General features: G+C 43.6%; 1 protein-coding gene across 1 annotated transcript in view; it reads left to right on the forward strand.

Annotated features, from left to right (window-relative positions):
- Positions 1–27165, forward strand: part of LOC117350314 — an 84448-nt gene that overhangs the window by 30612 nt on the left and 26671 nt on the right. The window contains exons 24-40 of the mRNA XM_033924565.1: positions 776–952; positions 3746–3827; positions 4505–4661; positions 4891–4965; positions 5494–5656; positions 9815–10029; positions 11019–11234; positions 14504–14613; positions 14917–15007; positions 15093–15161; positions 15581–15683; positions 16011–16045; positions 20951–20973; positions 21079–21231; positions 22614–22797; positions 22907–23069; positions 26297–26349. Coding sequence (XP_033780456.1) covers positions 776–952; positions 3746–3827; positions 4505–4661; positions 4891–4965; positions 5494–5656; positions 9815–10029; positions 11019–11234; positions 14504–14613; positions 14917–15007; positions 15093–15161; positions 15581–15683; positions 16011–16045; positions 20951–20973; positions 21079–21231; positions 22614–22797; positions 22907–23069; positions 26297–26349 — 2069 coding nt within the window. The remainder of the gene's footprint in view (positions 1–775; positions 953–3745; positions 3828–4504; positions 4662–4890; positions 4966–5493; positions 5657–9814; positions 10030–11018; positions 11235–14503; positions 14614–14916; positions 15008–15092; positions 15162–15580; positions 15684–16010; positions 16046–20950; positions 20974–21078; positions 21232–22613; positions 22798–22906; positions 23070–26296; positions 26350–27165) is intronic.

Here is a 27165-nt window from a genome sequence, read left to right on the forward strand (position 1 = left end):
TCTGAGCTCAGGTGCTTGTTGAGCTGGCTCAAACCAGTTCTGGGTTTGCTAGGCACTGGAGCTGTTCCAGTCCTGGCTTTAGGAATTCTCTGCCCTCGGCCTGATGGGATTTGTAGTCCTGTTACCTTGCTTTTCACTTGCTGCTTAGAAAAAGGGTAAACAGGCATGAGGAGTCCCTACCTCCTTCTGTGCACTGCTCTTCAAAGGCATTTTCTTTCTTGGCAGTGCCCTAGGAGGAATTTTAGCTTTATCTAATGCTTTCTCCTGGATTCCTTTGCCTTCACAGGGGGTTCCCTGTGACAGCGTGCACCGCTTTCCTTCCCCGTACCTCTGTAATGTTCCTGATGCAAGCAGCAACCCCCCCAACCTGTCGCACCAGCGTCAGCTCTTCCTCTGATGTCGCTTTCCAGGCGCGAGTCCAGGAAGTGATGTCATAGAAAGAGCCCACACTGGCATGACGGCAGGCTGGGGGGGGGGGTGGTTGCTGCTTGTGCTGGGAATGCGAAAGAGGTATGGGGAAGGGAAACGCACATGTGATGGTGGGAGGAGCGGGGGTGGGGCAGAGAGGAGGAGAGGTGCCTGTACCCTCACCAAGCCAGCACCCGGGGAGGATCACCCCCACTCACCCTTACAATGCCACCGACAGGGACTTGGACACACACACACACAGATTGTGCTGCCTGTTTTCCTTGTTGGGTTTCTCATTTATTTACTACACTTTCTTTCTTTGAATCTTTTCCGTCACTCTTTCTCTGCCTCTTCCTACCTCGCTTAGCTGATATCATGAGCAGAAGCTTGAAAAATGTGGACAGGCTGCTGGCCATGCCCCACGGCTGTGGTGAGCAGAACATGGCCAAGTTTGCTCCCAACGTGGATGTCTTGGATTATTTGAGGAACACAGGGCAGCTAACGCCGAAGATAGAAGAGAATGCTAAGAGATTCTTGGAAAGTGGTAAGTGTGGAAGGGGGAAAGTGAAGGACAAGAACCAGGTGAGGAAGGTGCCAAGTCCGTCTGTCTAACATTTGCATTACAAAGAGTAAATTTGATGGTCTATGTATTTATTTATAAAATTTATATACCGTTTTATTCCCAAAGCGGTTTACAAATGGTTACAAACATAAGATATTATACAATTCAAAAGAAGTTTAAAACAACACAAACACATTCAGTCCTTACATAGAATCAATTTCTACAGGGTGAAAACTTCCCCTTCATGGTTTGTAGGAATAACAGGTTGTGACTATATCTCTGTCTACGTGTCAAGGTTCATAATCACAACAGTTCCCTGGCTCCTTGGTTCAATGGCCCTCCTTCATATGCTACACTAAACTAAAACTCAGCTTTATATACCGGGTCATCAACCAGGGGACGCTCGACTCGGTTAACAATAATGAAAAACAATGCTAAAATTGCAGGAGATTAATTTTCAAAATGTTTTTAATGATCTGTGGAAGCATTGGAAAGGACGAGGGCATCTCAAAGTTAAAGGGAGTTCATTCCATAATTGAGAAAATTTAAAAGTTAAAGTTCTTGACTCCTTTAACACTTTTCCTAGAAGGAAGGGAAAGTTTAAATTGTTGAATGCCTCTAGCATAGGAAAATCTATAAATGTTCCATAGCAGAGGAACAAGAGGAATAAAATCCCATATAAAATTTTAAAAGTAAGGCATACACATTTAGATTGAATCCTGAGATGAACCGGGAGCCAATGAATATAAGAACATAAGAATTGCTGCTGCTGGGTCAGACCAATGGTCCATCCGCTCACGTGGTGGCCCCAGTGCTCCAAATGAGTCCAGTCTCACCAGTTTAGCATGAACTTGTCCAACTTTGTCTTGAAACCCTGGAGGGTGTTTTCCCCTACAACAGACTCCGGAAGAGCGTTCCAGTTTTCTACCACTTTCTGGGTGAAGAAGAATTTCCTTACGTTTGTACGGAATCTATCCCCTTTCAAAAGCTTTTTCCATAAATCAACTTCGCAGCGGTATTCTGAATCAGTTGTAAACTTTGGAGACAGATCTTTGTGGTGCCAAGATAAATAGCATTACAGTAATCTAGCTGAGATAGTATAATTGATTGGATCAGGACAGAAAAATGACGTTGATCTTCCTCAGCATTCGTAAACTGAAAAAGCATTTCTTAACCAGAGAATTTATTTGATCCTTAAAGGTAAGAGAGGAGTTGAAAAGGATTCCCAAAATCTTAGAAGAGAACTCAATTTGCAGGAAGGCTCCAGAATCCAGAACTACGGTGGAAGGAAGGCAGTCCAATCTTGGGCCTAACCACAAAAGTTTAGTTTTGGCTGCATTTAACTTTATCTGGACTGACATAGCCCAAGCTTGAAGTTTAGAAATACAGTGGTTTATTTTAAAAGCTAAATTAGTAATATTCGAATCAATCTCGATCAGTATAAAGATATCATCGGCATAGATAAAAAGCTAATAAGAAAGACTGAGTTCAAGTACTGCAAATATAAAACCAGGGTTAAAATCTAAACGGTTTACAAACTCATATGAAAGAAGTGTTAAGACGCAAACTAGTACCAATACAAGGACAAAAACAACCTACATCAGATAAGAATTTCAGGAGAGAACGAGATGTTAATTACAATAAAATCTGAGGTGTGGGAAAGGGAAAAGGATAAAAACATCAGGCTAGGGATAAATATTTATCTTGTTGGGGGTTGGGTTTTTTTCAATCTATTCTATCAGACTCTGAATAAAAGGCCTGAGAGAAGTAATAAGCTTTCAGTTGTGCCTTGAATCTTGAAAGTGAACTTTTGTTGCGGATGGAGTGTGGTAGGGAGTTCCGAAGTGTAGGTGCCATGACCTAGAAGGAAGAGTTCCTGTGATTATTACATTACATTAGAGATTTCTATTCCGCTATTACCTTGAGGTTCAAGGCGGATTACAAAAGAGCTATAAACGGTGAGTTACAATGGAAGATCATTTGTCATTTCTAGAGAAGGTAAAGAGTAGATCAGGTAGTTTCTGTGTGGCGGGAGGAAAGTTTATGAGATGTTAGGACTGATTCAGGAATTTCTTGAAGAGTATAGTTTTATCAAGAAATAACTACTACTTAGCAGCGATGAGATCGTAATATACAGTACACATTAATGAAGCATGGAGCAAGTTCGTAAGAACATAAGAATAGCCATGCAGGGTCCATCTTCCAACAGTGGCTAATCCAGGTCCCAAGTACTTGGCAGAAACATTTCATGCTATCAATCCTAGGGCAAGCAGTGGCTTCTCCCGTCTCTGTCTCAAAAGCAGACTCCTGAATTTGCTCGTACCAGGTGGATTTGCCCGCTGCCCACACTTCCTTACCACAGGGCCTCCAGGGACATGTCTGACAACTTCAAGGGCTACGAGCAGGGCTGCGTGATGCTGAGCGCCGACGTCAATGGATCACACAGATTCCCAAACTGCTGGGACAGAAGAAGTTCCTAGAAAATGTTCCATTTCAAAAAACAATTATAGTTAATATATGAAATGATTTGACCCATACTTCACTGATAATTGACTGCATTCTATCCATTTTATAATTCTCTTGACCAAGCTGGAAATGACCCAGCATTGAATATTCAGGCTCGCCATCAACCACGGGACTTGGGCGGGCTGCCTCCCGTGGTCCGACTCTTGGGCTCCTGTTCTTTGTCTGCCTTCGTTTTTCTCTGTTGACTTTATGAGGTTTGGCACATGAGTGAGTCAGAAATCACAGGCATTTTTGTCTCTTTCTCTTCAGGGTATCAGCGTCAATTAAATTACAGACACCAAGATGGATCCTATAGTGCCTTTGGGGAAAATGATGCCTCAGGAAGTACTTTGTAAGTAACATCAAAGGGAATGGTAAAGCAGATGAATGACAGGGGCTGCCACTTGCATGATGGTTTTGTGAGGTGGTTCCGCATTGCCTCCCCCAATCAACTTTACCCGCCAGTAGAAAGCCTTATGGGGGAACTGGTAGATTCTTTGTCTACTGCACCAATGACCTGAATTTGAATCCAGCATTAGAATATTTGTTACGTGCTACTACTTTTAATTTCTATTGCTCTGCAGCACTTTACATTAAAACACTCAAGATGCAGTCCCTGCTCAGTAGAGCTTACAATCTAATCAGTCAAACAGGACAAGTAGGGGGTTAGGGAGTTTATCAGGCCTACACCCAGCCCTGCCTCCCTCAGCCTCATCGGTCAGGAGGGCATGCGTGGATGCCAGGTTTTGAAAAGCCGCCCGGACATGCCCTCTATAAAGAGGACATGTCTGGTAACCACAGGTTAGGAGTTAAAAGCTTCATCCACTTGATAAGTAGTCAGACATTCATGAAACGCAGCTCTCTATGCACACCTCACTTCTACCCTCCAGCACCTCCTGCTGTCCCAGTACTGAGACCTCCATGCTCAGCTCTGCTAATGGGCCTGGCCTGCAGCTCCCTCTACTATCCCAGTCAGGGACCTCATTTGGAGCTCTTCTCTGAACTGGTCTCTTTCTTTCTGTCCCTTAGGCTCACTGTATTAGTAGCCAAGTACTTTGGCCGAGCAAAATCTTTCACGTACATAGATGACAAATACATCACTGAGGCTGTAAATTGGCTTAAGAGCAAGCAGATGGAATCCGGCTGTTTCCGGAGTGTGGGGAAACTCCTAGATAACAGCCTACAGGTAAGGTACTGACCCTATTGGCTGCTGATATATCTGCAAAATCTTAGCAGCAATAGATCAGTTGTTGGAATTTCTTCATTTCACCCCTGAGCATCGCTGAGCAATCCTTCTGTGTGCCTCCCCCCACTGTGCTCAGCTCCAGTAATCTCCTGGAAAGAAACCCTTCAAATATGTTTCTGGTTTGGTGTACTGACTTGGTTACTGGGTGATTTATCCTTCCACGTTGCAGGGTGGTGTGGATGATGTTACGTCCCTTACAGCTTATATCACTGCAGGACTGCTGGAACTGGGAATCGGCTCAAATGTGAGTATGACCCTAGGTTTGCATACTCCACGACCAACTCTTTCTCTCTCCCCTCCTTCATTTCCCTCGGTGTCCTTTTTCATCTACCCATCTTATTCTCTCTCTTTCATATTCATATTCTCTATCGGTTTTTCATCTTGCATTCTCACGGTGTACATATCAACTCATTGAATGCTCTCACCAGTTTCACACCCCTTTAGAGCTTTATAATATTCATTCTGTATTCTCTATGAACATGCCAAGAGGAAGCTCTTTCTCTGAAAGAATGGCAAATCCAAATAATATCTTTGTTTGAATTTATAAATGATCTGGAAATTGGAACGACGAGTGAGGTGATTAAATTTGCAGATGACACTAAACTGTTCAAAGTTGTTAAAATACAAGCAGATTGTGAAAAATTGCAGGCGGACCTTAGGAAATTGAAAGACTGGGCCACCATGAGAATGGGCTACTGAGCTTGATGGACCATTGGTCTGACCCAGTAAGGCTATTCTTATGTTCCTCCTGTCTGCTTTATGTCTTTCATAGGACAAAGTGGTGCAAAATGCCTTCCAGTGCCTGGACAGTTCAGCGACCAATGCCAGCAGTCTTTATACAATGGCACTCTTAGCTTACGTCTACACACTGGATGAGAATAAGGTCAAGAGATCAGAGCTGCTCAACCAACTGGAGATGCAGGCCATCACTTCAGGTACTGTGGCTTCCCCTGAGTAACCAGAATCACGGAGGCCACACTCAAATCAAGAAGGTGATCCTTAAGGAAGGCCACTGCCATCATCTGAAACTGCTACTTTGGAATCTCTTTTCCATAAGCTGGCTTGTTATTGGCTGCTCAAATTACATGAAATTAAATCAATTAGATTCAGAACCAATATCAGACCTGGAGGAAACTGACTTCCATGCAGGTTGCGATTCATTTTTTTGCATCAACATTTATCGAAGGTAGTCGGTCAGTAGTAGTCAGTGAGGTTGAACATCATTTTTTCCACATCGCATAGGTTTCTCTTAGACATGAATTGTCTGTGTTCAGAGTCCAGAAAATGTTGGATGGGATCTTTATTCAAATGAAGTTGGTCTCACGCTTCACTGGGTCTGTGGTGATACCGAGCGAGGTGTTAAACTGATAACCGACTTTGCCGCTGGCATCACCACAGACCCGATGCAGCGTGAGGCCTTGTTGCAAGGAGTTGAGCAGCATCGCAGGCTTTGCCCTGACTATTTGAAGAAGACATTGAAGTCCTGAGGGTTTGGAATGCCATTGGTAGATGACTACACCAAAGTGTACGTGTTTAGCTGGTAGCGAAGTATGTTAAATTTCTGTTATTTTCCACAATAAAGTGGAGATATTACATAGTAACATAGTGGATGACGGCAGATGAAGACCCGAATGGTCCATCCAGTCTGCCCAACCTGATTCAATTTAAATTTTTTTAATTTTTTCTTCTTTGCTATTTCTGGGCAAGAGTCCAAAGCTCTACCCGGTCCTGTGCTTGGGTTCCAATTGCCGAAATCTCCGTCAAAACCTACTGCAGCCCATCTACACCCTCCCAGCCATTGAAGCCCTCCCCAGCCCATCCTCCCCCAAACGGCCATATATTGAAGGTTTATTTAATAAAATTCTGCTCGATATTTTGCATAAAACATATTTTTATCAATATATCATTGCTGAGTGTGAAAATATAAAAATTATGGGGCTCATAATCAAAACTTAAACATGCCTGAAAACAAGTGACCTAAAATATAAGCGGGATGGGGCGGGATGGAGGCTGGCCTAGACTTAGTCGTCCTGCAGGGATAATCGAAGGTTTTACGAGACTTCGTGGACGGAACTTATACGTTGCGACTTAGACGATGTAAAACCAGTATAAGTCCCCAAAAGGTATGCAAAGTGACCAGATAACCACTGCAGAGACAAAGTAAAGACCCACACACACTCTCCCAGTGTTCACTGACCTCCTTAACCCCCCCCCCCAGTATAGGTGTTTTAAATAGAGAGGAGGAGCCAGGTCCACCAAACCCCCCAAAACCCTACTCTACTGCCATATAGATACCACTTACAGCGATAAGGGCTATTGGGGTTGTAGACAGCTGAGTATATTGAGTTATGGGGGTGTTTTGGGGGGCTCATTATAACCTATAAGGGAGTTCTATTGAGATGTTTATGTGGCACCCTTTTTGTGAAGTTCACAGCAGTGCCCTGTAAGATGCCCCACTGCTCTGTTACCATGTCTGTAGGGCCAGTCCATTATAAGACTGACCCCCTCCCACTGGTCTTGTTCTGGGCGTTTGGGACTTGGATGAAATTTTGGTCAAAAATGTGGTATAAAGATGGAAGTACTGACAGTCTGGATGAACAATAGCCTGGACATCCAGATAGATGATTTAAAAAAAAAAAAAAAATATATATATATATATATATACACCGTATTATCGCTCCATAAGATGCAACTGCCAAACTGGAAATCGGTAGGTGAGCTCAAAAGAAGCAAACACCAACGAGACTGGAAGTCCCAAATGAAAACAGCAGAGACAGAACAAAAAACCAACAAAAAAGAAATTTAAAAGAAAAATCAACAAAGGCAAAATAAAACAAAAACAAAAGCAGGACAAGGGAGACAGCACAGAAGATGACCTAACTGGCCGCCATCTTGTTGGAATATTCATTTCTATCTCTATCTCTACCTCTATCTTTATATTTTTATCTTTACTTTTCATAAATTGTTTCTTCAGGTACTTTAGTTAGATTGTGAGCCTTTGGGACAGTTAGGGAATTTCCAAGTACCTATCTTATTTATTTTTATTTATTGTATCTTTTAACGTATCATTTTTGTAAACCGCTTAGAAACCTCATGGTTATTAGCGGTATATAAGAATTAATTAAATTAATTTTTTTTTCCACCCAAAAGTGAGTGGAAATGTCAGTGCATCTTATGCAGCGAAGATACAAATTTTTACCCACCCGCCGCCGTCATCGTTGTACCACCTTTTTAAAAGCATCCTGATGGTCCAGCGTGTATCCCTCTCTCAGGTCAGGAGCGAGCTTTCCGCGGCCCTGCCCAGTCCCACGCTGCTTTCTGAATGGCTGCCATCAGTTCTCGCAAATCCCGACAGAACTGACGGCAGCCATTCAGAAAGCAGCGCGGGACCAAGCAGGACCGCGGAAAGCTTGCTCCTGACCTGTGCGCCGCTGGCCGCGAAATAGAACAGCAATCAGAGTGGATTCAGAAGTACCGGTAATGAGATTCCTGTGCGCATCACCCTTTCATAATAGACAGGGGGGGAAAAAAGCAGAAAGAACGAAATGCCTTACGAAAATTGCCTTTCCCACGGCCATTTATTACTTTCATTTCATGCTGTTATAGCCCCTGCACTGCCTCCAAACTAAAGCCAGATCACCACTGCCTCTGGCATTTTTTGTGTTTCTATTACACCCCATACACAATGGATACAAAATGCTCAGAGCGCGTTTCAACTATCACTTTCTTAAATGAATTGCAAAGCCTGTTTCTCAGGTCCGTGTGTACTTAGCCATCTGCAAAGAGGAGAAGCACAGTCTGGCTCTGAATTCAAAATTGGGACCCGGCTTTTGGCAGAGGCAGATCAATCTTTCTCTCTGAAATCAAGCCAGCAAATCAGATAGTTTCAGCGCACAGCCCTGTTATTATTAGGCAGGGAAATGTGCACACGTAGCTGTTCTTGGAATCTCTAAAAGGGGGGGAACAGCAGATTTTTTAAGCCCCCCCCTTAGCAGGGGGGCTGCCTAAGGGTTTTCCATGCCCTTTATCATTTTTGTTGCTCTTCTCAGGATATGGTGATACTCGAGAGGGTCCAGAGAAGAGCAACAAAAATGATAAAGGTCATGGAGATCCTTCCATATGCAGAGAGGCTGGAGAAGCTGGGGCTCTTTTCCCTGGAAAAGCGGAGACTTAGAGGGGATATGATAAAAACTCATAAGATCATGAAGGGTATAGCGAAGGTAGAGAGGAACAGGTTCTTCAGACTGGCGGGGGCAACAAAAAACTAGAGGGCACTCAAAAAAATTGAAGGGAGATGGGTTCAGAGCAAATGCTAGGAAGTTCTTCTTCACTCAGAGGGTGGTGGACACCTGGAACAAGCTTTATAAGCAAAAATAATAGCAAATTTTAAGAAAAATGGGGCTTTATGTAATCTGTGGCTTTGAATGACCCCAGGATGGGCTTTAAAAAACATTTTTTTTCATTATTTTCTGACCAAGCACAATCAGATTCATGGGGAAAACTTCCATTTGCACAGTTTTCCCAACTGTCGCTTTTTCTGGATAACCCTAACACCATGGCTTCAATATACCGTATTTTTCACTCCATAAGACGCACCCGACCATAAGATGGCAGCCATTCAGAAAGCAGCGCGGCACCAGGCAGGACCACAAAAACCTCATTCCTGACCTCCGCGCTCCTGACCTGAGGGAGGGATACACGCTGGACCACCAGAATGTTTTTAAAAAGGTGGTATGATGATGACAGGGCGGGCAGGTAAAAATCTGTATCTTCGCTGCATAAGACGCACCAACATTTCCACCCACTTTTGGGTGGAAAAAATGTGCGTCTTATGGAGTAAAAAATATAGCAGGTACCTGTGTACCTTCCCTGCCCTAATTCATTGTTATACAATTACCCTCCTTGTCTGAATTCCAGACCCACCATCCAGCTATTTAGAGCTACGGATAGTTTTGTTTGGCACTGACTGTATAGATACATCATAGGTTTTGTTGGGAAACATCCAATGATCTCCATGAAGTCTTCAGACTATTTTGTATACATGATCGTTCATGATATAAGCATAATGTTTAATGATTTCCTTTTTTTTCCAGGTGGAAAAAAGCACTGGTCACAAACACCTGAGCAGCCAACGTGTGCAATGTTCTGGTGTCAGCCTCGGTCGGAGGATGTTCAAATTACTTCTTACGTTATGCTTACTCTTATGTCTAAGAAACCGGTGTTGCCAGAAGACATTACAGCAGCAATGCCCATTGCGAAGTGGCTCACTGGGCAACAGAATGCCAATGGAGGCTTCTCCTCTACCCAGGTACTGCAGTTTCCATCCGAGTCCGCAATTCATACTGAAGACATAGAATCTATCATCCTCTCTAACCTTGGGGGAATCGCTTTTTCCTCTGTGACTCACGCTAAGCCCTGGCTCTGTCAGAGAGTGAATGTGTGTGTGTGCGCGCATGCATAAAGTTTTGATAACTGAGCTGCTAAGATAGTCCTGAACTTTTGTTGTTAACGAAGAAATGCCCCTTACTGTTTGTACTTGTTGGTTTGGTTGGGGGGGGGGGTGAGACCTTCCTGAAGATCTGACCCAACTCCATGCCCTCTTCCAATGATAAGACAGTCTTTGGCAGGGGCAATAAGCCACAGCTCTCTAGGGAATCTTACCAAAACTGGCCACCTGGTGTCACCGTTGTGTAATGACTTTATCTGCTGCCTCTACCAGTATCGCCTGATTCAGCCAGACTGGGAATCTAAAGACCTGACACCGCTTTTGTGTGACAGTATCAGAGAACCCCCCTAGGCAGCCCAGAGAGATTCTTCTGGTTATATTCTGATTAGAGGATTTGGCTTCTTGAAGGGTAATTTTCACATTTCCTCATGTTGTTGCAAAGTTCTTGGCAAGTTGTGCCTGTGGTATTTGCAATGCATTTGAACTGGAAATTGCTACAATAGATTTTTGTTCCTGCTGGTAATACAGGAAAACATTTGCCAGAAATTAAAAGGTAGAGATTTGAAACTTCAATCAGAGTCTGTCCACAACAGATTCCTGGAACGTCTTCCATGTACTATGCAGCCTCAAGATACTTAGGTCAGGCTGAGAGAGGGTAATTTTCAGGAGAATCATTTTTAGATCTGGTAAGTGGTTTTGAGAGTAGCTGTCATAATATTTCACTCCCTCTCTGTCCTTCCATGCTGCTGGAGGTGACAGGAGATTTTAGTTGGTTGGAAGTGCCCTCGGGATGGCAAGGGCAGAGAACACAGTCTTCTCGCATACTGACATCCTCCTGCTTCTATTCCCAGGACACTATGTTAGCCCTTCAAGCACTTGCAAAATATGCTTCAGACACCTATAGTCCCAGTGGTGAGATGACCCTGTCCGTGAGACATAAGGACACTGTTATCCGAGAGTTCTCTGTGAATGACCAGAACCGCCTGCTTCTCCAGCAGGAGTTGCTAAGTGACATCTCTGGGGAATATACACTGCAAGCCTCAGGAGAGGGCTGTCTGTATGCACAGGTGAGATACATAAGTACATAAGAATTACCTGTTTCCAACTGTGGCCAATCCAGATCCCAAGTAGCAAAACAAATTCTGTGCTGCTTATCCTAGGAAGCCATCTTAATAATAGCTTATAGACTTTTGTTTTAGGAAATTATTCAGTTTTTTTTTAACCCTGCTAAGCTAACTGCTTTCATCACCTTCTCTAGCAACAAATTCCATAGTTACACATTGAGTGAAGAAATACATTTTCTAGGAACACATACTGGAGCACACGTGGGGGGAAGGGGGTCTCTTTCTATATGCAGGTGATAGAGGAAAAGCGTGGCTGGACCGAACAGTCTGTGGGCCAATAATTATAGAGTTCATCAGGGATAGTGAGGCATAAAGGATCCTGCATGCTTTAGATGGCATTTTTTTGTTGGTGTCTGTTACACAGAAACATAGAAGATGATGGCAGATAAGGGCCATAGCCCATCAGGTCTGCCCACTGACCCACCCCCAAGTCTACTATCTAGGGATCCAACTCCTGGTGACAGATTCCCTAGTCTTAACCCTCTAAGGGATCCCACATGGGCATCCCATTTGCTCTTAAATTCTTGCACGCAATTTGCCTCGATCACCTGCACCGGGAGCTCGTTCTAAGAATCAACCACTCTCTCGGTGAAGAAATATTTCCTGGTGTCATCATGAAATTTCCCGCCCCTGAGTTTGAGCGGATGCCCTCTTGTGGCTGAGGGTCCTTTGAGAAAGAGAATCTCTTCTTCCATCTCGATACGGCCGGTAATATACTTAAATGTCTCGATCATGTCTCCTCTCTCCCTACGTTCCTCGAGTGAGTACTGCCGCAAATTTTTCAGCCTTTCCTCGTACGATAGATCCTTGAGCCCCGAGACCATCCTGGTGGCCATCCGTTGCACCAACTCTACTCTCAGCACATCTTTTCGGTAGTGTGGCCTCCAGAATTGCACACAGTATTCCAAATGAGGTCTCACCATGGTTCTGTATAATGGCATTATGACTTCAGGCTTCCGGCTGACGAAACTCCTGCGGATGCAATCTAACAACTGTCTTGCCTTAGATGAAGCCTTCTCCACATGATCAGCAGTTTTCATGTCTGCGCTGATGATCATTCCCAAGTCTCATTCTGTTGAAGTTCTAGCTAAGGTCTCACCATTCAAGGTGTATGTTCTGCATGGATTTCTGCTGCTGAGGTGCATGATCTTGCATTTCTTAGCGTTGAAGCCCAGCAGCCAGGTCGAGGACCAAAGCTCCAACAAATGTAGGTCCTGTGTCATACTATCGGGTGAATTGCCGTCTCTCACTATATTGCATAGTTTGGCGTCATCAGCGAATAACGTTATCTTACCTTGAAGCCCCTGAGTTAGGTCCCCTATGAATATGTTGAAAAGGCTCAAGACTCCACTGGTCACCTCCGATGTTTTAGAGAGGGTACCATTAACTACCACCCTCTGAAGTCTGCCACTCAGCCAGTCATTGACCCATGTAGTGTTTCTCCCAACCCCATTGATTTCATCTTGCTCAACAGCCTGCGATGCGGGACACTATCAAAAGCTTTGCTGAAGTCTAGGTAAACGACGACCACGGATTCTCCCAAGTCTAGTTGTTTTGTTACCCAGTCAAAGAAGCTGATGAGATTGGATTGGCAGGACCTACCCTTGGTAAATCCGTGTTGACTGGGATCCCATAGATTCTCCTCATCCAAGATTGCGTCTAATTTACGTTTGATTAGTGTTCAAACGTAAATTGAGGAGTTAATACTCAGGGTTCCTCATGTTATGTAGTGATTTGAAATCCTGTTCTTTTATGCTTTTGGTGATTTTAGGGTGTTTTTAGTGAGAGAGAATTCTGTTTTAGTTTTAGTGATTCATATTTTTATGTTTTTTTGTTATGTTGTATTGATTTGTCTGACTGTATGCTTATGTTTATTTGACTATTGTGTGTGTTACGATGTTATCCGCATAGAATTGTTGGATATGCGGAGTACAAATTTTTTAAACTAAAAATGGTGATCAGCACAGCAGTGCACGAGGCTGCATGATAGAGGAACACCTATATAGACTTCAAACCGAGACATGTTCAGAAGCATTTATGAACACAAGAACAACCAGACTGGATCCTGTTTCCACAGTGGCCAATCCAGGTCACAAGTACCTGGCAGAATCCCAAAGAGTGACAATATTCCGTGCTACTGATCCAGGGCAAGCAGTGGCTTCTCCCCACACCTGCCCAAACCTTTTTTAAACCCAGCTTCATTAACTGAATTCCAGAGCTTAGAGTGAAAATATTTCCTCCTATTGGTTCCTAGTCAAAAAAACACCCCCCTTTCATTTTAAGAAGCTCTCACTCTTCATGCTGATACTACGTATCTTCATCTAACGGTATCCAGTTTTCAATGACTGTTCAATGTCTTCTTCACCAATCGTATTCTGTAATTCGCTGGCTCTCCAGCCCCTTTAATGTAACATGCAACCCATTAATATCTTTTTCTTGCTAATTTGGAATCACTGACTGCTCAGTGACTCCTTCACTATTTGTACACTGTAATTCGCTGATTGTACAGCTCTCTTCACTGTGAACCGCCTAGAAGTCGCAAGATTATGGCGGTATAGAAAAATAAAGTTATTATTATTATTATTATTAAAAGGATTCCCCTAAGCAAATAGCAATAGTTACAACAAAGGAAAGTGCCATTGAGAAAAATATTCCCTGGCACGATCCGGACAGCGTTGCTGAATATTTTTTACAGACCATCTTGGTTCTATCCAGATGGTTTTGGGGTGGTCCAGGAGTAGAGCTCTGATAGACCTGAATTATTTGGGAGGCAGCAGTTTTCAGAACCGTGATGTGGAGGGCAGAATAGCTATCCCAGGTGTATATTTATTCCTGCCTATCCACAAATCTAATTACTGAATTACGTTCAGGGATATTAGTCGACAAACACCAGGTCAGAAAAAAGTCAAAATCCAAAAAACATTACTGACCATGTAATATAAACAAGCCTTTGAAGGGTGATCCAGAAAATTTTTTCTAAAATATGAAACTCTGAAGGGAAGGCTTGGGTAAAGAGTTTGCCTTCCAGTCATTGTTATTCTATGAAAATGTTTCTTGATCACAACCTGGAAAGGCTGAAAGGTTCAACTATTTCAAAAGTTCAAAAAAACCCCTGGTTTGTTCTTGTTGAAGGCGTTGACCGATCATAGTCCGTGATTTAAATGCAAGCTCCATTTTTCTCTTCCTGTCCTACGTATGGTTTGCACTGACAGACAACTCTGAGGTACAACGTGCCATCCCCGAGTACCCGTCAGACCTTTCTCCTTGACCTGGAGGTCAGCGCCAAGCACTGCAAAATTCACAGGATCACGATGCATACAAGGTGAGAGCTTCTTCAGGAGACTGAGTGCAACCCTACTGCATGTGCATGTAAGGGGGGATTAGGGGGAAGCAGGGGGAAATGGGTAGGGCTCGGGCATGCCCAGTGGGGCCCGGGCACTGCACATGCTCAGAGAAAAAAAAAAAAAAAAAAAAATCTCTCTGAGCTATTGGAGAGCTTATCCGCAAATTGGGAGGTGTTGGGACAACACCCATATGTGGCTGACTCATCCTGCTTGTCCTAGGAGAAGGGGGAGGTCGTAAAAATACAGTCTTCTTCAGCAGAAAGATCACCTTTTCATTGCAGCTATGTCGGGAACCGTGCCACATCTAACATGGTGCTGATTGAGGTCAAAATGCTCTCTGGCTTCGTCCCTGTGAAGGACAGTCTGAAATGGGTAAGAGCAAAGGAGTCTTCTAGTCTTCTGGATCTGGCAGTTTTTCTGTGTGCCAGAGTAAAATACATTTCTCTCTCATTCGCAGCTACAGAAGCACCCACTGGTGAAGAAAACAGAGACCAAAAAGGACAAAGTTATCATCTACTTGGAGGAGGTGAGAGAGTCTCCGTTTTCCTCTCTTTAAACTTTTCCGCACCCATCTCTTGAACTTTTCTTTATAACCTGAGATGAGCCAAGCTATTTTCATTTGCTCCTCTGTGTGGAGGTTTCTCACATTCAAACTGTACTTACAAGAAATCGATGTGGTCTCCATTTGGCCTGTCTGAAGTTGTCCCCCCCTCCCCAAGCTGGTCTCCTCTGACAAATAGTCGGATATATACTGAAACCATCTTCCTTTGCCAGAGTGTATTAATTTTCAGATTTCATCAGGCATCCAGAAAACAGGGAGGCTGGGAGACGGGGTGAGGAGACAAAGGTGGGATTATGGAAGGCAGAAGGAAGGGGAATGGGGAGAGGTTGTGTTAGAGAGATTTTGATAATCCTTGTCTCTCCTTCCCTTGTCTTCCCTACCAGCTTTCCGACCAGACCCAGACCTTCACTTTCTTGATGGAGCAGGACTTCCAAGTGAAGGGTCTTAAGCCAGCCACAGTGAAAGTCTATGATTATTACAAGTCTGGTGAGTGGTAGAAAAGTGTAGTTACTTACCTGTAACGTAGGTTCTCCGTGGACAGCAGGATAGTCAGCCACATATTGGGAGCTGTTGGAACAACACCCATATATGGCTGACTCATCCTGCTTGTCCTAGGAGAACACCTCCACAGAGGGACAATCATAGCTGAATAGAGGTATATTGGAATTCCTGAGGGCAGGAGGAGGAAATCAGGGGTAACAACCAGAGATACAGGAAGTGCTAAGTGGGGAGAGGGGCAAAACCCAAGGCGAGAAAGTTAATATGCTGTAATTCAGCAACTCTCTTCTTACTGAAATGCATTTCTCATTCCAGAGGATAATGCCATGAAGGAATACAACAGCCCCTGTCCATAAGGTAAGGAGTTGGCACCATCTCTTTCCTTCCTTTAGCCTGTTTCCACCGTGGAGTCGGTTGCATGCTCTGTACACTGTTGCCTCATTTGGATCACCGTGCCAAGGAAAGTAATAAAGACTCGCTGCGGCTGCATTTAATAGTGTGTGTTTGTGCCTAGGAGACAGCGAGAGAGCTGCTGGACCTGCTCTGCATACACGGGACGCCTATCAACATTTCAGCAAAGAAGAATTTGAGGGGGGGGGGGCTTTTAAATGTATTAATAAAGAGATTAAGAACATGGTGCAATAAACGATCTTTGTTTGGTTGGAACAAAGCAGCCTCTCTCTTACAAAGCGGCAGACAGATGACAAGATGGAGCCAGAGAGAGAGGAAAGGGATCAGAGAAGGAGATGGACAGAAATGCACTGCCAGGGTCAAAGAGAGTGAGGGAGAGTTGCAGTAACTTTGCTGTCTGTGATTGCAGGAATGTTTCATAGAACAACGAAGGCAGATAAAGACCACAGGGTCCACCTAGTCTGCTCAACCATGCCATCCTCTATCCCCTCCTCTCCCTTAGAGATCCAACGTACTCCCTCCACCGGGAGGCCAGTCTACATACTCACCACTCTTTCCGTCAAAAAGTATTCTCCGAGGTTACTTCTTAGTCTGTCCCATTTCACCTTCATCCCATGCCCCCTCATTCCAGAGTTTTCTTTCAATTGAAAGAGACTCGCCTCATACGCATTTATGCCATGGAGGTATTTAAATGTCTCTATCATATCTCCCCTCTCCCGCCTTTCCTCCAAAGAATACAGATTGAGACCTTTAAGTCTGTCCCCATACACCTTATGACGATGACCACTGACCAGACTCTTAAACAGGGGCATCAGTGATATTCACCAGATCCAACCAATCCTTAAGCTTATATACCGGATCATTCCCCTAAGACAGGGATAGGGAACTCCGGTCCTCGAGAGCCATATTTAAGTCGGGTTTTCAGGATTTCCCCAATGAATATGCATTGAAAGCAGTGCATGCAAATAGATCTCATGCATATTCATTGAGGAAATCCTGAAAGCCCGACTGGAATACGGCTCTTGAGGACTGGAGTTCCCTACCCCTGCCCTAAGGGACTCGATCTGGTAAACAAAAATATTAAGGATTAAGAGTAGATTAAGATTTAAGAGTAGATTAAGGATTAAGAGTCGATAGATAACAACATAAAATGATCAGCTAAACATTTTAACAGTTATTTGTAAGGTATTTAAAAGTGTTTCCATTAATTTGCTTACCACAGAAGTCAGACTTCCCTACTTCTTCCTTACTTCCACTTTTGTGGAGAGGGACCACATCCGCCCTTCTCAAGTCCTCCAGTACCACTCCTGACTCTAGAGAAGCATTGAAAAGGTCAGTCAGCGGAGCCACCCCTTTTATAAAGCACGCCGCCGCTGCACCTTTTAAAACACCCAACCGCCCGCCGTCCCCACCATTGTCGTACCTGGTGGTCCAGCGTGCATCCCTCCCTCGCTAGCGGTGCACAGGTCAGGAGCAAGCTTCCCGTGCTCCCGCTTGAGCCCACGCCGCTTTCTGAATGGCAGCTATTCAGAAAGCGGGGACTATTGCGGCATGTTAAAATCACCTACTAGTAATACTTCTCCTTTTACAGCTGCATTCATAGTAACCAAGTTTTTATTAAAATTTGAAGCACTTATCATGTATTCTAGACGTTTTACAATAACGAAATCAAGGGGAAACTAATGGCGAGAAACTAACCAAAACTTAGGCTCCTTTTACGAAGGTGCGCTACTGTTTTTAGCGCAGGCACCGGATTAGCTCGTGCTAGCTGAAAAACTACCGCCTGCTCACGAGGAGGCGGTAGCTAGCCTATTCCACGCGTTAAGGCCCTAACACGTCTTCGTAAAAGGAGCCCATAATGTAGACTTACACTGAAAACAAACTACAAAATTTGATAGGAAAGAAAACAGAGACGGGGAAAGCACAAGAGGTGCGGAGGGAGCGTCCATTATTTAGCAAAGAATGGAAGTCTTATTCATAGGCATCTTTAAAAAGGAAGCGTGGTAAAGACGGCAGATAAAGACCCGAGTGGTCCAGCCAGTCTGCCCAACCATACATGCTCCATAAATTAATTTAGTTTAAATGGTCCTTTTAGATATTTCTGGGCCAGAAACCCAGAGCCCTGCCCAGTACTGGCCTCAGTTCCTTCAATGTATACCCATTATTTTCTGTGTTCGTCCCACGCTTGTTTGAATTCTGTCACCATTTTCTTCTCCACCACCTCCCTCGGGAGCGCTTTCCACGCATCAACCACCCTCTCCTTGGGACTAGAGAAGATCAGATCACAGCTAATAATGAAATGTAACCAGGCTGAGCAATGCTTGATCCATGTGACTGGACCTGTGAGAAAGAGAGAGATGATGGCACCCAGCAATGCCAGCCAAGCCTTTCAGAGAATCCAGCCATCCAGAGTCAACTGGAGTTGGAAGGCACCAGAGGAGACTTATTTTTGGCTCTGTTTTTCTTTGACTCTCTGTAACAATAGGACTCTTTTTTACTCTCTTTTCTTTGACTGCTACATACAAAGAGCACTTTAGAGCCAAACCTCCAGCTGAGGAGGCGGAGGACGATAGTCAACATGTTTTCAAACAATGCAGGCTGACACCTTCAACACGGCAGAACACGCTGTCCCGCCTCGCTCCACTGTTCTGTAAGGCAAAACAAGGTTTGGAACTGAAATGTTCCTCTTGGCACCACAAGAGAGAAGAACAGAAATGGGAAGGCTGTGTATCCTGTCACTACCCTGGAAGGAAGCTGCCAACCAAAGTAAAAATGACTCATCTAAGCTCCCACCTTCAAACAGATAATTCTAATGTACAATAAAGCATTTATAACGCATGTATGTGGGATTGGGTCATCCAGAAATGGCAAGTTATGCAACGGAAATGACCAAGTGACCCAGTTCCTGGAGGAAGAACTTTGGACCTGTCCTCTTCAGTGCAGTGCGATATAGTCACTGATTCCGCTTCTTGAAATTCGTGCTGCAGGTCCAGAAGACGTCAGGGTGGGACTGTCAGAAATACAGGACTGGGGTAATTTAACAACTCTGCTTCTGCTGTAAAATAGAAACACAGAAAATGACAAATATAAAGACCATATGCCATATCCAGTATGTCCAGCCACACCATCTATGAAGCGCTAGTATCTCTTCCTCTCTCTTATCAAGTTTACAAGTTTATTTATAATTTCATATACCGACCATAACAAGTATCGGGTTGGTTTACAATAATAGAAAATGTTTAAAATTATATTAAAAAATTGAAAAAAATAAAAATAAAAATAGGGGGATTGAGATCAAAACAAAGACTTCATTACGATGGGTATGGGACAAAGGGAAAGAAGGGAGGGAGAAAACGAGGAAAAAAGGGGGGTGTCACTTCCTGAAAGCGTTTTTATTTTCCCGTTTTTTGGGGGAGCTCAATTGGAATTTTGATAAGCATCTTTAAAAAGAAATGTCTTAAGGTGTGTTTTAAACTTGTTTAGCGAAGGTTCGATGGCATTGCATTCCAAAGTGAGTCCTATAGGATATATGCGGATGATATCCAATTTTTTTCCCTGTCTGGCACTATATGTTCCAGCGAGACAATTAAGATTGTCTACACAGGCAAGTTTGATTGTGCCATCTTCAAAAAGCCTCAATTATGAGAATACAAGGAAAAGGGTGTTCTCCGGGGTAGGGCCTATGGAGTGGAACAAATTACCTATGTACTTGTGACAGTTGAAAGATTTGCAGGAATTTAAGCAAATGTTTGAAAAAAACCCACTTGTTTTGTATCATGAAATATTGCACTTAGTGTGATGTGATAACTTAAACAGTGGACAGGAAGACCACACTACCGGAAAGATGTGCTGAGAATTGAGTCGGTTCAGCGAATGGCCACCAGGATGGTCTCAGGTCTCAAGGATCTCCCGTATGAAGAAAGGCTAAATAAATTGCAGCTGTACTCACTTGAGGAACGAAGAGAGAGAGGAGACATGATTGAGACATTTAAATATATCACAGGTCGTATCGAGGTGGAAGATGATATTTTCCACCTTATAGGCCCCTCGTCTACCAGAGGGCATCCGCTGAAAATCAGGGGAGGTAAATTTCATGGTGATTCCAGAAAGTATTTCTTCACCGAAAGAGTGGTTGATCACTGGAACGAACTCCCTCTGCAGGTGATCGAGGCCAGCAGCATGTCAGAATTTAAGAGAAAATGGGATATTCACATGGGGTCTCTAAGGGTGTAAAGCCAGGAGGGGTGGGTCATTGGAGTGGGCAGACTTGATGGGCTATGGCCCTTTTCTGCCGTCATTTTCTATGTTTCTATGAAGTGATGTGCTCTGTATCATCAAGTATAGCATTTGGTAAGATGTTTGGATGTGATAGGCAAGCAGCTTTGTCAATTGTGCGTGGGTTTTTAATAGTTTTACTCTGTATGTATACTTTGTAATCCGCCTTGGATAAAGGCAGGCTAGAAATTATAAGAAACTAAACTAATTATGTGATCTTGAGACCCAGCACCCAATCCCACCTCAGCCACCATCTCTCACTGTGTGACCTTCAGACTTGCCAAGTTGCCCAGTTTTAGGAGTCCTGACATTTCAAAGAAGAGTGTATTTTGCAGCCCCTGATTCCACCCACTGGAATCAATGCTTCAAGATAGGATGGTCAGAAATCCAGGAGTGGGTTTCATTTTTCCTTCCGGAACTGGATAACTTGGTCAGGGCATTATTTTAAAATGACTGAAAGAGGTAATCATAGCACAAATCATCCCTCCCTGGACACAGCAGCCAAATGACACCCCAAGAGCTGACTCCTTAAATTCAGCTTCTACTCAATGCCCATTCTCTCTCTATAGACCCAGGAGCTGCCAAGACTCAGGTAACCTCCTTTTTTAAACAAAAGCCAAAGGGATCTGGGTGTGTTTGTCCTGGGACGGGGAGGGGGAGAGTGTGACGTTTAACTGATGATATTAAAATACTCCAGACACAAGTGCTGTCCAGTTAGAGGGAAACAGGTAGAAGCAGCACCTCAAACTTGCATGGATTTTTTTTTTGTGTGTGTGTGTAAAATGTTGATCGAGCTTTCCGTGTGTTACTTTCTCCTCCTGCAAAGAACAGCCGGACAGTCTCCAAACCCGTAAGAAATGCAAATATAAGGCTTTTCTCCAACCTGTTCTTTCCCCCCTGTACCCTCTCTCTTTCCCTTTAGCAGTTCCTGGTTATTTTCCCTGGTTTTCCCTTCCTATCCCCCTGGTTATTGCCCATGTTTTCCCTCTCTTGTCTCTCTCTCTCTCTCTTCTGAGCAGTTCCTGTATCTCTGGTTATTGCCTCTTTGTTCCCAATCCTTCCCCCCCCCCCCTATTTTTTTTTCTCTGCCTTGTAGCATTTACATAAAATGCTTAATTATTTTTTCTGTAAGTCTGAAGGCACCATTTTTGTATAATTTAATGTAACCCACCCTTGGTTTAACACTAAAGCCTGACTGCCACCTGTAATAGCCACAGGAGCCTGTGCCCACGGCCTCCTTGAGAACTGCTGAACACATAGCTACAGGATGCCCCTAAGAAGCTTCCAGTCTCTGTTTTTAATTGCATCGTTCTGCTTGGGTTCAGGATATTAAGTGGCGTAACAGGACCCGTTCTGAAACAGTGAAAGTGAGAATCGGTACAGACAGAAAGGCGTACCTTGCTCAAGGCTACTCTCATATTTACTGTCCAGGCACTTCAATTTTGCTGCCTGAGGTTTAGGTGGCAAAGGGCAAATTCTGTTGGGTTGCCTGCCCCTCCCAATCGAAAAGGTGATATTGTCGTAGCAGGAATGTGGACGGTGGGCTCCAGTGAACTTTACTGATAGTATTGCCAGGGAGATGCTGATGTAGGATGTTACTTGGACCTTGTGAGGGGTTGAGTCTCTTATGAGGAAAGGCTTGTAGGAATCAATGGCAGCCGGACTTGATGTTTTATGAAGGCATTTCCTGCTGTTGCTGGATGGGGAGGCCACACAATGGGGGAGGGGGGAGTGGAGGAGATGACCCACCAAAGCAGGCTGAATTAACATAGTGATATAGTAGATGAAGACATGGTCCATTCAGCTTGCCCAACAAGATAAACTCATGGCATAAGGTATGACACAATACTACATATGCACACTTCATCTTGATTTCTCCTTGCCATTTTCAGGGAACAGACCTTGTTCCCCAACTACTGAAGCTATCATCGAAGCCCCACTCCAGCCCATCCAAATCTGTCCAACCACAATCAGAGCACAGACTGTAGAAATCTTTCCGGCACTGGCTTTGCTTCCCAATTGCTGGAGTTACCATCTAATCATTGCTAAGTCTAGTTCCATTCTTTTCATCTAGGATTCCTTTGGGTTTATCACGTGCATTTTTAAATTCCATCACTTGTTTTCAACACTACCACATCCCATGGGAGCCTATGCCAGGTATCCACCACCATGAAAAAGTACTATTTTGTCTGTTGGACCTTTGCCTAGAGGTGTGCTGGTCTCCCTTGGCAGGTACTATATGGTGACATTGCCAGCAGTAATCTACCACCCCTCCTTGGAGAAAGTCTGTGCCCACGTCAAGGGCGCTTCAGCTTCAGCACAGCTCACGGTTACTTTGCAGTTACAAAGCACAGACCACATCCTAATAGACAAGAACACAGGCGGGCAGGATTTCTTCACCTGTGTGGACTTCCAGGTGAGAAAGGCTGTCACATGGACCTCTCTCTTCACACCGTAAAGGCTTTCTGGTTAACGACTGGCTGGCATCTGATGTACAATCTAATTCATTAATGTTCCCTGAGCAGGTTCCAGCTCCATATGACGGAGAAGAGGAAGTGGCCACAATTTGGGTTTCCCTCGACGAACCTGCAAAGAGGTTTGATGACTCCAAGCAAGTAGTACTGAGACAGGTACTGACGAAACCACTGATACTGACAGACAAGCCCTCGTACAACCGAGGAGACACAGGTGAGAGCCAACAGACATCATGTAGCCCGGGGGGAGGGGGGAACCTGGTGACAAAGAGCTGTGACAGGAATACTGCAATTTAGCCCTTTTACCCTAGTACAGGAAATCCTATGCCATGTCCCTAGGACAATAACAACAACACCCCCCCCCCCCCAATAAAATGCAGTGTGAAACACCAGGCGAACAAGTGCGGGATATAGAGGCCATTCAGAAAATGCAGAACACGGGAGTCAACACAGGCTGTGTTTCGGCAAACGCCTTCATCAGGAGTCCTTAAGAAATCATAATGGCATGTTGTGTACCCTTTATAAATGTCAATACTTTTGATCCAAAAGGATCTTACATTTGCATGGGTATCTTAATTGGAATTCTGCTCCCAAGGAAATCACAAACAGTCTCATTTCTAGAAACCGTTTTCTCCTGGTTTGTGTTGTTTTCGAGACGTCTGGGAACATCGAAATATTGCTATCCAAAAAAGTCACCTCTTTTAGCCTAACAAAAAGCAGATGAACCCTCCCAATTAAGATACTTTCTTGAAGGAAAGGGAGTAGTAATGTCTAGTCCCTCCAATGAGTAGCAAAATCAGTTGACTCTAGTTTAAAAGGTCTTTGAATTAAATAGATGTGACACTGCTATATTTCATTTATTCTTTTCCCTTTGCTTATTAAGTTAAATCACTCTCTCTAATGTGTGAATTGCCTCCTGTTAATGAGGACTAGTAAGAGCTTGAGTATTGTTTACAGATTCTGTGATTTTATTCTTCAGTTGTCTATTGTGGCAAAGTCTCTTTTCCTATATATATAAATTTCTTTGAGACATATATACAGCATATATATAAATATTATAAAGGAAAAAAAAAATGTCAATACCTATGCCTCTCACTATGGTCATATTGTTTTCTGCCGATTCGATTTCTTAAGGACCCCTGATGAAGGCTTAGGCCGAAACCCAGCCTATGTTCCCTCCCGTTTTCTGCATTTTCTGAATAAAGAGTTATTCTCTGTATCCCGCGCTCGTTCTCCTGGTGTCTCCCACTGTATTTTGCTCTTTGTGGAACTCTTTTGATTTTCTAGAGCAATAAACCCTCATCCTGTAACCCAGAACAGGAAACCCCACCCTCTGCTCTGAAAACAAAACTTTTACATTTTATTTAAAACAAATTACATTTTACTGAAACTGAAGTTATTAGTGGCAAAAATTAAAAAGGAACCAGTCCATTTCTGTGGACTACAGGTTCCAGCATGCACTGGAATAAAACTAGTGCATCTTTGATTTAATCTAAGGTGATTATCTAGTCCCAGGTCATCCGGGCTGGCTAAACAGAGATGGGAAGCGATATGAAATGGTTTTGAAAAGGATTTTCCCAGCTGCTTAACATTTGTGAAGGTTTCTCAGCACGTGTGCTTGTAAGCACAGGGGAGAAGAAAGGGGCAGAAGAGGTGCCCAAACTTCCTTCTACTGGCTAAGTCACTCGGCTTGCTTTCTTTAGGAATTTCTCTCATAAAAGCAGAATCAGTGTACTGGCACTGGGACTCAAATCAGTGTGTGAAGAGGCTCAGAGAGTGTGAGAGGGAGAGAGCCTTCAAATGAGTGTGACACCCTCTTAATGACCGAGAGAAGGGGTTCAGGGAGTGTGAGAATGAGACAGCCTTCAAATGACTGCGACACACTTCTAATGCGTGAGAGACAGGGCTCAGAGAGTGAGAGAGCCTTCAAATGAGTGTGACATTCTCTTAATGAGTGAGAGAAGGGGTTCAGGGAGTATGAGAGTGAGACAGCCTTCAAATGAGTGCGACACCCTCTTAATGACCGAGAGAAGGGGTTCAGGGAGTGTGAGAGTGAGACAGCCTTCAAATGACTGTGACACACTTCTAATGCATGAGAGACAGGGCTCAGAGAGTGAGACAGCCTTCAAATGAGTGCGACACCCTCTTAATGACCGAGAGAAGGGGTTCAGGGAGTGTGAGAATGAGACAGCCTTCAAATGACTGTGACACAATTCTAATGCATGAGAGACAGGGCTCAGAGAGTGAGACAGCCTTCAAATGAGTGCGACACCCTCTTAATGACTGAGAGAAGGGGTTCAGGGAGTTTGAGAGTGAGACAGCCTTCAAATGACTGTGACACACTTCTAATGCATGAGAGACAGGGCTCAGAGAGTGAGACAGCCTTCAAATGAGTGTGACACCCTCTTAATGACTGAGAGAAGAGATTCAGGAAGTGTGACATTGAGACAGCCTTCAAATGAGTGTGACACCCTCTTAATGACTGAGAGAAGGGGTTCAAAGAGTGTGAGAGTGAGGTAGCCTTCCAAAGAGTGTGACATACTCCTAATGAGTGACACTTGGAATCTCTTTGCCTGCAACTTCTTTTCCTTCTGGTATATTTGACTGTGTTGTGGAAATTAGGCCATATTTTGATGTTTCTTCTTTTAGCCTGTTGGTTCAGTCATTAATCATAAGTATTTTGGATTACTGTAATATAGTTTACGTAGCGAGTTAGAAAAATCTTCATAGACTCTGCATCATCCAAAACACAGTAGTCCGAATAATTTTCTATCTGAAAAAAATCAGATCATGTCACACGTTATTACCAAAGACTACATTGATTACCAGAGTTGGATTTAAGTTTGGCTGTATAGGCTACAAAGTCCTGATTATCATGTGGATCATTTTTTCTTCATTAATTCACAACGCCCAAGACGTAATTGTAATTTGTTTGCTTTTCCATCAGTAAAGGGTCATTTATAGAAGAGATATTTTCAACGACTCCTGTCCTTTCGGGCAGCTTCTTGTGATAAAGAGGTTGTAAATCTGTTACTTAGCTCTGTCTCTTACCAGCAGTTCAGGAAATGATCGAAAACCTACTTATTTAAGAAATTTTTGTAATTTCTAGATCAATTCTTTTTATTGTCACTGTTTCAATTTTCTGTTGTAAACCGCAGAGAACTCCTAAGGTACTGCGGTATATACAGGTATTTTTATCTTATGTTATTTCTGTTCTTTTTAATTGGGGGTTTGATCTTTTTCTAGTGTTTTTTTTTTTGTCTCTTTCTCTCTTATTTAGCTTCATTTCGTCTCTCTCTGTCTCTTTCATTTAGTCCTCTTTTCTTATTATTTGTAAAATTTCAACTACTTTGAGGTGATCTCCAGGAAATGCGCTAGAGTGACACCGAAATAAAGAGGTCCAGCTCACAATTTTTTCCTGTTTCTGTTCCTCTTTCACAGTTCAAATCCATTGTGCCATTTTCGATAGGAATTTCCTTCCCAGCACTAAAAAGGTAGGATGTGAACACGTAGGGAAAGTGGTTCAGCCTTAAGAAAGCGTCTCCCCGCTGTGTTAGCCTGCTAAGGTACTCGGCCACAGTCTGGTAGACGACAGGTTACAGGGTTGGATGGACCTTCAATCTGCCCCAGTATAGCAATGCTTACGTTCCTAAAATGATAATTTAAAAAAAAAAAAAAAATCCCCTGCTATTAAAGCAACAAACAATAAGCCAAAGCTAACCCTGAAATATAAAATTACAATTTACATAAAATCCTTTTTTAAAGAGATCAGGCAGAGTTGTTGATGTGAAAAAGCCAGCTAGCAATCCAAGGGAGATGTGTGTCTTCCCTGTCTGTTACCAACCTCATTTATTTATTTTACGTACCACTTATAGTCTAAGCAGTAGGGACTCGAGTATTTCTCCCTAACTGTCCCAGAGGGCTCACAAAGTGACTTGCTCAGGGCCACAGGGAGCAGTGCTGGGTTTGAACCTGCAACTCTTTACCATTCACAAGTTTGGAAAAAAGACTTTTTGCTGATTTAAATAAAGTATGGAGTAGAGTTACTAGATGTCCGGATTTCTCCGGACATGTTCTCCTTTTAGAGGACATGTCCGGACGGCTTTTCAAAACCCAGTACTCTGTCCGGGTTTGGAAAAGCTTCCAGCTAAGTTCCGGAAAATCTGGTAACCCTAGTATTGAGGACACAGGGAGCAAGGAGGCCAAGGCTATTGGCAGAAAAGGAGAGGAAGAAATGCATATGGCCCTTCCTTCATATTCTAATGCTGTGGGAGGCTGGGACAGACGGAGGAAATGATTGGGGGGGATTT

The sequence above is a fragment of the Geotrypetes seraphini genome, chromosome 16 (genome assembly GCF_902459505.1).
Source record: "Geotrypetes seraphini chromosome 16, aGeoSer1.1, whole genome shotgun sequence".
Taxonomy (NCBI): domain Eukaryota; kingdom Metazoa; phylum Chordata; class Amphibia; order Gymnophiona; family Dermophiidae; genus Geotrypetes; species Geotrypetes seraphini.